The 14,156-nt window shown below is 33.3% G+C and overlaps 1 protein-coding gene across 1 annotated transcript in view; it reads left to right on the top strand.

Moving 5' to 3' along the window:
• The first annotated feature begins 1,610 nt into the window (after positions 1-1,610).
• The window catches only part of LOC149084914 (gamma-aminobutyric acid receptor subunit beta-like), a 295,218-nt gene continuing 282,672 nt past the window's right edge, over positions 1,611-14,156 (top strand). The window contains exon 1 of the mRNA XM_089232655.1: positions 1,611-1,922. Coding sequence (XP_089088781.1) covers positions 1,846-1,922 — 77 coding nt within the window. The 5' untranslated portion in view covers positions 1,611-1,845. The remainder of the gene's footprint in view (positions 1,923-14,156) is intronic.

Below are 14,156 nucleotides of genomic sequence, written 5' to 3'. Positions count from 1 at the left end.
GCGTTAACGCCCCCTGGGGGGGCGGTAGAAGCTTCGGGTATAACATAGGATCCTATGGGTTAGATTGCGTTGAGGGACGATGGGAGAAAAAAAAATTCTGAATTCTGGCGAGGGGACAAAAAAGGTTGGGAAACTGTTCTAGAGAATTATTCTTTCATTTATTTTCTAGATATATTTTTGTCATCATGAATGCCAAAGTAGTTTTTCATCACGCTTTTCATCAATTTCAAAATTATTTATTTCATCCATTTAAAAATTATTTATTCCATCAATTTCAAAATTATTTCTTTCATTGGTTCTAGAACTATTCGTTTTTAAATGTTTCCAACAATTTTCTTAAAATGATCGACAGTCCTCGAAAAAACGTTCCTAGGGCCAAATGTGGCCCACGGGCCATGCGTTGGAGACTCCTGGTCTATACGAAATAAAAAATATTCGACAAGAATTGCGACAAAACATGATATAAGATATTTTATTCGAAACGATAGGCATTATAAGTTAAAACGATAAATTTTCAAAGATAGATCTATAAATATATCAGATTGTTTTCCTTTCCGGTTGACGAAAACATAAATAAACTGTGTATGTGTTTTTGTTTCCTCTCTTTTGTTAGATAATGTTGAATTATTCTGAATAGGAAAAAAAAACCCGCAAAATGTTGACCGCCGTGTGTAAGTTTAGGATTTGGAGAACAGCCAAAGGGTGCAACAGCTGAGCATAGCCATTTTTGGGGCGAAAAAGCCACTTGTCGCATTTCTCTCTCTCTTACACTCTCTCCTCGTTTCTTGACACGGGCCTTAGGTTATGTTAAGGGGTTTCGTACTCCCTCCATTTTGGCGCCCCCCTCTTTTTCCACGATAAGTAGAGGGCGCTGAAAAGCATTTAGAAACGCCGCCCCGAAACTGTTTGTTGAAACTGCGCGTGTGCTACAAAAATTCACGATCGAAGCCTTTTACTTGAGGTTTTTATTCGAATTTTTCTTTGTTGCTCATTTGGCTGCTAAGCGCTTTGCAAAAGTAAACAAACAATTTTTAGATTCGTGTATACTACACATATATCTATTATATACATCAAAAATATTTAATTTATTTATTATCTTGGCTAGAGTATAATATACTAGAAATCTCGAAAAAATATATTTTTATATTTGTGAATATCAAATTGTTGTATCAGAAAACAAATTTTTGTTTTTGAAAACACAATATTTTGGGATTATATTTCACGCTGCTAATTTATTTTCTTGTCTCTTTTAATTTAACAGAGGCGTTTTTATTTCTCTGTTATGTTCGTAAAAAATATCTAGCAGTATTTGCAAGTTACATTCCGTTACTAAGTAAAGGTAAAAGGTAGGTGTGTATGTGTGTGTGTGGGGTGTGTGTGTGAGTGTGGTGTGTGTGTGTGTATGTGTGTGTATGCGTGTATGTGTGCGTGGAAGAACTCTGGAATTTCAAGATATCGATCCGAATAAGTTTCAGGAGTTTTGCCTCCAAACGTTGGCGTCGTTATTTGCGATAGTGCAATTCTATTCAGTGACATTGGCGATTGTGGAATTTTGTGTGTATCTGGACTTTGGCAACCCTGGCATCAGTGCTCAGTTCGAGCCTCGATGCTGGCGGTCGGACCGACGACTGCAGCTCGCTGCGGGAAAACTTTTCGAGCCGTCGTCGTAATAATCACCAACATCGTCGCGCGGGCCGGCGGCCTGAAGGCGCTGTCGTTGGTCGTCCGTTGCACGGCCTTAAGGAATAAGGTGGTCGTCGGCTGTACGCTGACCCCTCGAACCTGCGATGCGGCTCCGGGCCACCGGTGACTAAGAGGGGGGCGTCGACAGGTGCCTAACTGGTCATGTGCGGCGTCTGGCTCTATATCGGGCCTCTCTTGTGGATGGCTGGGCAAGCTGTACGAGCGGCCTCTTTGCAAGGGTAAGTTGATTATACACATGCAAAGAAATACTTTATACAATACACAAACATTTTTTTTCGAGAAATTTATAAAAACTACAATAATACAAAAATATTCGAGAATCATATAATTTTTTAATAATTTATTTGAAGACAAAATGAAGTGTTTGTAAATAAAAAACATATAATTTTTAATATTTAAACTGAAGTGGTTCTTGTGAAAACGTTCATTTTTATTTCTATTTCACTTGATGCGAAAGATGATTAACAATTGATTAGAAAAAACTATCCCGTTAGCATTCAATAGAATATATGCTGAAGAACAAAAAAATTCAACATATATATTTCCTGAATTTCATTATTTTTTAATACACAAAACAAACTAATATCTATAAATGAATTTAAGATTTCCTCAATGAAATGATAAAGCATACAAATCATCAACCAAGAATACCCAAACTTATTATAGTCAAGATGTAAAAACGGCTTGTGAAAGTAGAATCTATGTTGATTTACGATTTCCAACATATGTATCACTTTTTTCAGAAAATATTTACACGAGTCTCACACCACACGTTAGCAGCGATTCAAGTATTTTAGATCCCATTCAGAATTTTACATTATTTCAATTGAAGTGGTATGAATATCTGGATTGATTACACATTTATAGATTTTTAAAAAATACTTCAGAGCATTTAATTACAACTTAGAAGCAAATTTACCCCACAGATTGGTTTAAAGACGGAAAAGACAAATAAATCGCACCACTAATTCTGAAGTGACATCGTTTGAATTTGTTTTTTATAGCGATAAGTTAACTTTTAATTATAAATTTGAGTAACAAAATAAACAACGCAAATTAGTATTATCGTTGTACATAGAGAATAACAAACAGCGCTCGGCGGGGAATATCGTTCGGTTATCTTACACAAATTCCAACTTTGCAGGAAAGGGTTCGAATTATAGTCGTGGCTTAGAGCGGTTCATCAATTAGAAACCATCATTGAACTGAGATCGCGATAAAATTACTTCACCGGAGTACATTGCGCGATCTTGATACTACGAAATAAGCGAGATGAAATGTAAAGTTTAGAAGATTCTAAACTATTTTTTTAGTTTTAATATTTTTTTATCTTTCCATATGTTTGAGTCTGTTCTCGATTCCTTTTATATTAACATTTCTCGATACATTGAAAGATATGGTCTAATTTGAAATTAATACAAATAATTTAAAAATAACGCAATTGTACCCGTACGCAACTCGAAAAATATCTAAATCTAAAGAAAACTATATAATTTTTCAGTTTTTATTAAAATGAAGAAAGTGACAAAAAAGATTCAAATAAACTCGAGGATTTTCGTCTATTAAAAACCAAACTTTAAAAACAATTTTATATATTTCTTATGCGTTAACCAAAAAAAAAATTCAGACATTCAATAATTTCCAAAAGGAAGAAACTAGAACGAATATTTAAAAGATAAATTATTCTTACTGCTGATAATTTTTTTTATCATTAATCTTATATTTAATATCAATTATTATATAGTAATATTTATAATCAATTATTATATAGTAATATTTATAATTAATTAATACAATTTTTATCGTAACTACTGATAAAAGTTTTAACAAAAAAAACGTCGTATTTTTCTTATCGATAACCTGATCCCGTAGGCTGATTGATGATAATTATATTCATATATACATTAATCTCTTCATCTATCAGTGCTATTACTTTCGGTTATCAACAGGTTTATTCTTATTCGTTACGATAAATCTCCAATAAATAATACGTCAAATATCTGATCTGAAATACATCACTCGTTATTGATGAGGATAATAATACTTACATATCTCTTTACACGATGATCAAAAATTCTGCTCTCGCAACAGACTCTGAAACTAAATTTTTTTGTCGTTTCATCTTCAATATACGGAATTATTATATATATGGTATATAATTTATATAGTTTATTTTATTAGAAATGGTTGAGAGAGAAATTTTGTGAATGCATTCACAAATATATATATAATAGTTAAATGGGTACTCGTTGTTAACCAATTATATGCTAAAACTTTATTATTTAACTTTGGCAAAAACAAATTACGTAAAAATGATAACATGAATGAAATATGAAAGAAAAACTGTTTGAAAAAAGTTTTATTAAACTAAAATGATTAATTAATTAGTCATTATTTATTTAAAATTTTACAATATTTTTACTGAGCTTTTAACGTTTATAGCAGTCAGTTCAGATTTTAGGTACAAAATTCAAAACTAAAATTCACTGCTGAGTTAGAAATGAAAACAAGCGTCCCAGAAGACGGACAATGGTAAATAATGGGCTAAAAATCGAGTTAAACGCAGTCCACAGCGGTTTAGCACCCCAGTTTCAGCAACGACGCGTGGAACTTATACCGACATCTCGGAATTTACAGAATGCACTGTGAGTTACCAGTGCAAGACAAAAAAATGGGTTTTTCTCACGATTTCTCTTCATTTATTTTAATTTTCGGGAAAGATATGAAAACCGATATTGATAATGACAATAATATTAAGCATATGGTGTAATATGAGAAATATATATCCAAAGTACTGTGAGTGAAAATTTCTCAATAGTATTTAAGAGAAAACTAATTATATTTCAATACATGAATAAAACCTTTTGTAAGTATATCCTGTAAAAAAAAAGTGGGTAATTAAAATTAAAAAAAATATTCATCGTTAATCAGTAAAACTTGTTGAACAAAAACTATAAAATTAATTAAAACACTCCTTTTTTTCTACTTTGACAAAATAAGAGCTGGGTGGGGCATGGTTATCTTTATCCAGCTGTTCCGAATCGGCTCTAAACTAAAGATCTAATTAGCAGATTAGAGTGTATAAAATGAATAACGAATTAGCAGCAAGTTTCGAAATGGTATGTCCTACCATTGTTTCTTTCGTATACGATTTGATTCACTCAAGAACCCTGACGTGAAACAGCTTTGAAATACTGAAATAATAATACTATTACCATCCTAATTACAAGAAATATCTTAGACACCAAAACAGGTAACAGATACATCATTAACGAGGAAACGTTAAAATACAGAGCAGTAAATCTCATTCTGCGAGACAATTTTGTCTCGGATTTCGGAATTAAATACTAAAAATTGAAATAATTGTGAGAAGACAGATATCCTATTTCTTTTGCGTGAGCAGTATTTATCATTTACTTCAGTCTTTATTCCTAATAATATTGTACGAACAGTCGTCGTATTTGTGCGTTTCTTTTGAGATCTTAATTAATCTCATTATTTTAATGGCTTCAGTGACTAATGCATTGTTTCGATCGGATCGTTGAACTACAAAAAACGTTAGTCTGATACATGCGAACAATAGCAACATATATATAGCCTATATATATATAATATATACAGGGTTTTTAATTAAAGTTCCACTTTGAAATGGGTTTAAAAGGGAAACTACTGGATGAAATGTTATCAAACTTGGTAATAGTTTACAGAAGGTCATGGGGTTCAATTTTGTACAGCAAAACTCACCACCAGCGAGGAATGGCGCCGTATGCAATAGTGTTAAACGAAATAAGACATGAAGACATCGGTTTAAAATGTTTTTAATCATTTCTAAAACGTGTTATAAAGCATGTTTAATGTGGCGTCCACCATTTTCTGAAAGCAAGTTCAATCGCTGCATTCTCAACAGTAGCTCTTAGCATATCAGGAGGAATGTTACGGACATGCACTGTGCTGTCACGGCCCGTGACAGGCACTGTGACTGCTGCTCGCTTAGAGTCGATGTTAAGATGTTTCGTGATACCTGAACTTCAGCAATGTGGCATTTTAAACACCACAGTTTTTATGCAGGACGAGGCTCCACCTCACATTGGTACTGTGCCAAATAGTTACTTCAGCAGCATTTCACGAATGACTGGACTATAAGCCGACACTTCCCCATTTCTTGGCCACGCCGGTCCCCAGACCTCAACCCCAGTGACTTCTGGCTATGGGATTACCTCAAAGCCACTGTTTATGGTGATAACAAACAATTTGGCGGAATTGAAAAATTCGATACACCGACAAGTCCGTAACATTCCTCCTCATGTGCTAAGCGTTCTCCTGTTGAGAACGCAGTAATGCGATTTAGCTTGCTTGTATAAAATGGTGGACGCCACATTAAACATCTTTTATAACACGTTTTAGAAACGATTAAAACATTTTAAACCGATGTCTTCATGTCTCGTTTCGTTTAACAATACTGCATACAGCGCCATTCCCCGCTGGTGGTGAGTTTTGACTTTTTTTTGCGGAAAATTGTATTCCATGACCTCCTGTAAACTATTACCAAGATTGATAATATTTTGTCCAGTAGTTTTCCTTTTATGGTCATTTCACAAAGTGGAACTTTAATTATAAAGACCCTATATATAAATCCGCTTATCTAATAAATTATTTACTGGTGATTTAAAGATTCGTCACTCTATTGAAATATTTAAATAAATTGATTCAGATATTCAGAGATAGAGAAAAATATACAGGGTGTTCTGTAAGTCCTAATGCGGCCTTTATGTTCATCGTAAAAGCATGGTTCCAATTTAAAAAAATGCTCAAAATGTGTTCAGAAATCACCCTGTACCAGTTTTGAGAGGGGAAATACAATGTGCAGTGACAAAATGAAAAATCTAAATTTTTATATGGAAAACCTGTCCTAAAAACCCAATGTGAATGCTGTTGCCCTGTCTCTCCTGAGGACAACAAAAAAATTCACGTTTCTAAGTGCTATTTACTGAAATATCTGGATTCAGAAACGGTTCTTTCCCTTATTTTTGGTGTTCTTTCCCAATTTTTCTCAAAACTCTAAATTCAAATATCTCAGGGAATTTTGCACTTGGAAACGGGATTTTTTTTGTTGTTCTTCGAAATGGCCGAGCAACATCTTTGTTATTGAAAGTTAGATGACGGGGGACCGTAAAGGAATTAAAATGTTTTTGATTTCGTGCCACATTATTTTAACACCAAACGAGACGACAGTGGTCATTCTGGCCGCAAACATCCTTTAATCTGCGATTACGCTCGAGCGGCTTATCTCAAGTACTTGAAATTTCATGACGTTTTTCATCTTATTGACGCTCTTGACTTCTTAAATATGAATATTCTAGATTTCTTAGTGTAGCAGTAAAATTAAGTTCCACCTATAACGACGGTAGCGGTCATTTTGGCCGCTATAGAGATATTGCTGAAATATGATTGCAAGGCATACTGTGACATAGACAGTCTTTTAATACGAACATTAATATTGGGAGGAAATATGTTCTATTATGGTATTTGCTATTCTCCAGTACCCATTTTGAATTAATTTGTTACCATTCAAAGGTACACTTTTAAAACGCTCGTCATCGTACCTTGTTGAATTCATTTAGCATTTTTATGGATCTTTGTGCGCATCTACTACATTACATTCACTTTTACAACGTAGAACGACGAAAAGAATCCTTTTTTTTTCGCTATTTTACCCATGGGCAGGGCTCCAGCCCGGAGGCCGAGAATATTTTTATCATTTTTTGTACCTTTTCACACTATAAATTCGTTGTAGGAGATTCCCGGCGGCCCGACCAAAGATTTCAGCCTGTGGACACTACTGGATGATGTGGGGAGCCGTTATTTTACAATATATCACGCTTTTGAATCAGCAAAATAATAATTCTACAATAGTTGGTAAGCAGAGAAAATCTAAGTTTTGAATACCATGCGCACACAAATTTGAAATCACGGACAAAGGGAATTTTTGCCAGAAATTATGAATCTTTATTGAGCTACTGATGAGTGTTATTGATGTTTCTGATGAGAGGGATTCAATTCGGTAGACAATGTGATCGTCATTGAAAAGCTGTCTCTCTTACGTATTTTACCTTGTTCAGGAATTGGCGGCTGTTCACGTTTTCTGATTCCGCGCATGGAAAATCTCTCCGCAAATTTTTTAATCGTATTATACTTCTAACCTCGTCAGTAGACTGCCAAGTGAAAATGAAGCGACGAATTAGAAGAACTCAAAAATACCATAGTCTCTAACCTCTTTTTAAAGTAATAAAACACGGTATTGGTATTTGTCAAAGAAAGCCCTTTTGTTTAAAATTCCAAAAAAATGGTTCATGAACAAGAGTACATTGCAAAAATATGTCAAAGAGACTGCATATGAGCTGTTTTAAGAAGCTCGATAAAGAAAAATAATTTTTTAATTTTTTTTTTTTATTTGCAAAAACAAACATAAAATATATTTAAAAGACAAAACAGAAACCACATAGAAAGGGCAAGGCATGAACACATATATAACCATATTGAGCTCCAAGGGGCACAACGCCTTTTAGACAGCCCTATGAATTAAATTATTATATTCTTTATGTTGGGGTCAAGATGACCGCTATGGTCGTTCTAGTTAGTTCCGAATTCTCGTCGTTCTGGTGTCAACTCTCAAAACTGGTACAGAGTGATTACTTTTTTTAACACATTTTGAGCATTTTAAAGATTGGAACTATTCCTCTGTGAGGAACTGTTGATGATTTAAAGGCCACATAAGGACTTACGGGGCACCCTGTATAGAGATATATACACAAGAATTTTGGAATTGTTTGTCCTATTCACTATTTTTGCAAACGTTGACATTAGCAGTATACTTGCAATTAAGACTTTTTTCAAATGTTCATTTTTCTAAATTTACGTCAGTTGTTTGAGGGGTTGTAAACATAAAATGATGAATAAAGCTAATAGTATTTATACAGACCCCGTGTGACAAAAACTTCAATCAGTAGAAAATGCTCCGGAAAGACATTTGCAAAAAAAAATTTATACTTTAATATGCAATATTCACCAAAATATTCGACTTTGAATTTTTTGACGAGATCGGCAATGGTTTAGGGCGCGTCTGAATATTGCGGAAATGCAAATAATTAAATGAAAAGTAAAATATAAATGTAATTGCATTAAAAAATGAAATAATCTCGTTACATAATTACCATTTTGTCATCCGAAATAACTTGGAAAAGGAGAAGAGAATGCGAGAAGAATCAAAAACATGCGGTGAATAATGAAATTATAGTAAGATTGTCATTCCGTTTAATTTTTGAATTTAAATTTCAAATACCTCAACAGAACTTTTCATACTTTGTTAAATAAAAAAGGAAATAAAGCTTGATAAATTTTAAGTAGAATAAATAAGTAAATGCAATAATTTCCTGATATAATTACCGTTTTAATATTTCATGTAATTTCGTCTAAGACGACGAGATATACCTCATGTTTGTATTTTAATTCCTGTGGTCGTCTCTCAATGCTTTTCTTTACGAATACGACATCGAAGATCTACCAAAACTTTGCTCTAGTTGTAGGAGGATATCACGTTCCTGCCAAGAAATCTCTGCTATTTAACTGAATTGTGTTCAATATGTGATTGTAATATTACGATAATTGTGATAAATTGGTTTTTATAAATAATAACCAGTTATTATTCATACTTAACTATCGTTTTGGTAAGTTTGATAAATTTATCACTTTTACCAGTGAATATGCATAATACCCAAGCTTCGTTAGTAAATTTGATAAATACTAAAAAAAATGATCACTTTCACCGGATATTATGCTACCGGACTTGGAATATATGACATCTATATTTTTATGGGCATCTTTTTATCAGCCACCTCGTTGGGCATTTTGCCTGTTGTGGCGTTGTATTTGTATTTGTATAATTACAACTGCCATTGGTAAATTTGATGAATGCTTCAAATCGCCTTTATCTGTGATTATGCAAAATACCCACATGTAATTGGTGAATTTGATAAATATGAAAAAAATTGAAATGAGTCTAGCATGCGTGATGAATATAGTTGGACCCCGATATAATGATAACAAATTTTACGATCCTACCCTGATATAATTAAACAATACATGTATGAATTATCATGTATAGTATGTTATATATATACAGTACGATTTATCTTGCTTTCCCAACGACGCGACGCTACGGTATTTTGCGTAATCACCGATAAAAGTGATTAATTTAGCGAAATTTATCAAACTTACCAACGACTCTTGGGTACTATGCATAATAGTCGGTGAAAGTGATAAATTTAGGGAAATTTATCAGATTCTCGGGGATTATACAGTCATGTAAGATTTATCACATTTACTGTATAAAGCAATACGTCCGTAACTCTGCGCAGAAACTACTATAAATACGTTTTTACAAAGAACTTCAACTCTTAAATGCATAGCTTTGCATAGGTGCAAACGGTCCTTCAAACGTTTACTGAAGCCAGTTTGAAGATAAAAATTCAGAATTGCCTTGGCACATATAAGGCGAGGTGATATTATTTCTATTTTAGACCTCAAATTTGATAGTAGATGTCCCAATCAACGACAACAACTCTGTTCTTGAAGAACATATGAGGTTGTGATTTTGCGGATTTGTCTAAAAGTTTTGTTTTGCAATCCGAATTTTTTTTTATTACTATAGTTTGAATCACAAAGAAGGTAGTTATATATATTTGAAAATCAATACTACTTCAATACATGTATTTATATGCGATTTTAGAAGCTTTGCACGTCTTCAATAAGGATCTGTATATGCAGTGCAATTTCAAATAGATGTGTTAAATGATTTTCTCGGGTATCAATCCGTGCCATTAACTATGAAAAAAATTGTCTCAGCTCGAAAAGAAATTTGCGCATTAAAGGGATACATTATAAACAATACATTATAATTTCTGAGTTTCCATTAATTTTATTTTTTTATATTGTTCAATATAAGTACTCATTCTATATCTTTGTGTTCTCATTATAATCGTTTTATACGATTTCATTATCATAATGACTTCTGAATTCGTCATGGCTTCTGAACACACGTGGGCTTTATAAAATAAATATCAATATGATAGAAAAACCAAATCAATTAAAGTAAATTAAATAATACCATATTAAACCGAATGAATTTTGAATGAATTAATATAATATAATAGCTAATGAAATGAAGAATTAATGAAGAATAATGAAATTGAATAATAACTAAAATATAAGTTTGTTTTTCCATTTTTATACCGTCACTTCCCTATAAATAAAAATTTTTAAGCCAAATATGATGTCTTCAACAAAACAATAGTTTGAGAAAAAAAATCACTATTTTGCATTTCTGATATCTCAATGAATATTTAATTTCAAATTTAAATTTAAATTCTTAAATCAATTAATTAATTTTAAAAATGTAATTATAATTCTTATTGGTATTGATTTGTCTTGGCATGTTCTAAATTTCACTGCATACGGAATCTGTGTAAAAAGTTCATTATTATTTTTATTTAGAGTCGAATCCCGTTATAACCAGCTCCAAGAGACCAGATAAATCACTTCGTTATAAATAAATATCTTTATAACGAGAAGTGAAGAAATATCTTTTAGCGTAATTCTAGGTTTTTGCATTGTTCCTATGTAAACTTTTCTGGGGGACTAGAAAAGTGTCGTTGAAACTAGATTTTCGCTATACGGTATTTGTTAAAACGGAATTCGACTGTATATGCAAGCCCGTCAAAAAAGTTACGATTTATCAAACATCAGACTTATTTCAAATTTTTAAAGTTGAAAATATGTTTCTAAAGTCAACGGTTGCCGCGTTAGTCCTATGGACATGCTATTGAAATTATTGACCATTGCGTTGTTAAGTAAATCTGAATTTTCTAAGGATCAATCTAACAACGAAGGATTGGTTGCTTATTTTCGTAGAATCGACGTTGTGATTCTGAGCGATAGTTCGGCTGTAATATTGAGAGCCCATTTAAAATCTCAGTTGGGATGGTAAATCAATGGGTGAAATTTTAGGAAGGAAATTTCCGCTGTTTTGCTTGGCATCATTTCTTATTCGAAAGAAACAAATTTGTTCGACGTATCCTCTCTTATGCACGGATAATGGATTGGATTATTATCTTAATAAGATAAAGATATTTCAGAGTGTTTAAGATGGGTAGCGGATATCTGTCTATATACAGGGTGTCCTGCAAGTGCTAGCACGTTCTTTATCTCACCGACCGTCCGTCGTAGAGGCATGATTCCAATTTGAAAAATGTTCAACAGGCGCTCAAAAATTACCATGTAGAAGTTTTGAGAGTGAAAATACAGTGTGTCACAAAATAAAAAAAAAAATCTAAATTTTTTTTTTTGGATAAAACGGTTTTCCCGCATTTAACGTTGTCCTTTCCCAAATTTCCTCCGTTTTTCGAATTCGAATGTTTCTGTGAATATTGCATTTAGAAACGTGGAGTTTTTGTCAGCATCAAGAGAGACAGCGCAACAACTTTCTAATGGGAAGTTAGAGCACAGGAGGACCGTATAAAAATTTCGATTTTTTTTTATTTTGTTACACACTGTATTTTTACTCTCAAAACTGGTACAGGGTTGAACGCCTCTTGAGCATTCCTTAAATTGTAATCATGCCTCTACGACGGGAGGTTGATGAGATAGAGGCCGTGCAAATACTTACAGGACACCCTGTATAATTATCGGTAAAAGAATAAAGTTAGAAATATAGTCATGAGAGAGAGATAGCAGAAATGAAGTTGAATCTGAATTGGAAGACGGTATTGGTGATGAAAGTTAATAATTCTTCAAGTACATGAATAATAAAAGCAAGGTGACCGTTGACCCCTTCATTGAAGGGTCTAAGGTAGAGGGCACTAAAAACGTATGTAGAGCATTGAATAACTTTTTTCCGGCCATTTTTAACAATACGTTGGTACTCTATGAGGGTTAAATCATTGAGTGAAAAAGAACTCGATGAAATTGAAGATGAAGAGGAATTCCTACAACTTTTTAGCATCGTATTTGTACAGTATCGTCTAACAAAGCACCTGGACCAGATGATATTCACCCCAGTGTTCTTAAGGAATATACGAATGTCTTCTTTTTTTGCCAGTCGGACAGATTGGCGCAGTGTTGTCGAAGGTATCGTCACACCAGATTTAGAAATTTGCTCTAACTTTATTTCTGTTTTCACAAAAAGGTACTTTTAAAATACTTTCGATAAGATACTTTTAAAAATAATGAATTATTATTAACAGTACATGTTAATGCATTGTTATTAAATGCACACTGTGGTGAAGTGAATGAAGGACAATAATGCACTGCCGATTAACCGGCATGGTTTTAGAAAGGGAAAGTCACGTGTAACCAACTTCACGGGATTGGCATTAGAGACAGCTTGTTGATTTGGATATATATATGCTTTTACAGATGGTCACAGTAGGTCATGGTGAACTTTCATATTGGGTGTCTCAAGGAAATGTCCTAGATTCGATACTTTTCCCACTTATGTATAGATTATAATAAAATTATCGATGCCAATTACTATATTTACAGATGACATAAAACTGATGAGCGTATTTTGAAATCTTTGCAATAGAAATTGCTCCAGTTTATTTTAAATGCAAAAGCTGCATGAACACATGTATGGACATGATTTTCAACGTTCGCAAGTGCTCACTGTTGTTAGAATAACCAACGTTACACGTATGAGTTGAATGGGAAAATTATTTCAGATGAAACGAAATTTAGTTATTTGGGACTTCTTATCCCTTCTCCTAAAGCCATCCTTCAGATTTTTATTCGCTTAGGTCGTCCTAGTGTTAAACATGTCGTAAACGCACGGTTTTGAAGGTCTCCTAAAGAAAAAAATTTGGTTTTGAGAGAATGTATGAAGATAGGATTATTAAGGGCTTGGGCTATGAAGAGATCTAAATTTTCATGCAGTTCCCCTGTCTCCTAACTTCTAATTACAGAGTTGTTGCCTTGTCTTTCCCGAGGCCAAAAGATATCCAAGTTTCTAAGTTCGATCGCTGAGATATTCGAATTTAAAAATCAGAGAAAATTTGGAAAAGAACAGCATAAACGCAGAAAAGGAGCATTGTCCGTTAGTTTTTGCAGTTCTTTCATAAGTTTTCTCCGATTTTTGAATTCAAATATCTTATCGAATATTCCACTTCGAAACACGAAATGTTTTCTGTTGGCTCCAGAAGATTCAGTGCAACAACTTTCTAATTGGAAGTTAGAGGACGGGGTTAGAGGAAGTATGAAAATTTCAATTTTTTATTTTGTCACACAATGTATTTCCACTCTCAAAACTGGTATAGGATAATTTTTGAACGATTTCTGAGCACTTTTTAAATTATAATCTCATCTCTACGACGGACGGTTGATGAGGTAAAAGGCGTAATTAG

Source organism: Pholcus phalangioides, unplaced genomic scaffold, assembly GCF_987345545.1.
Source record: "Pholcus phalangioides strain wild (caught in Gottingen) unplaced genomic scaffold, Ppha-v1.0 ptg000007l_1, whole genome shotgun sequence".
NCBI classification, from domain to species: Eukaryota; Metazoa; Arthropoda; class Arachnida; order Araneae; family Pholcidae; genus Pholcus; species Pholcus phalangioides.
This window is presented reverse-complemented; position numbering and strand designations above follow the sequence as displayed.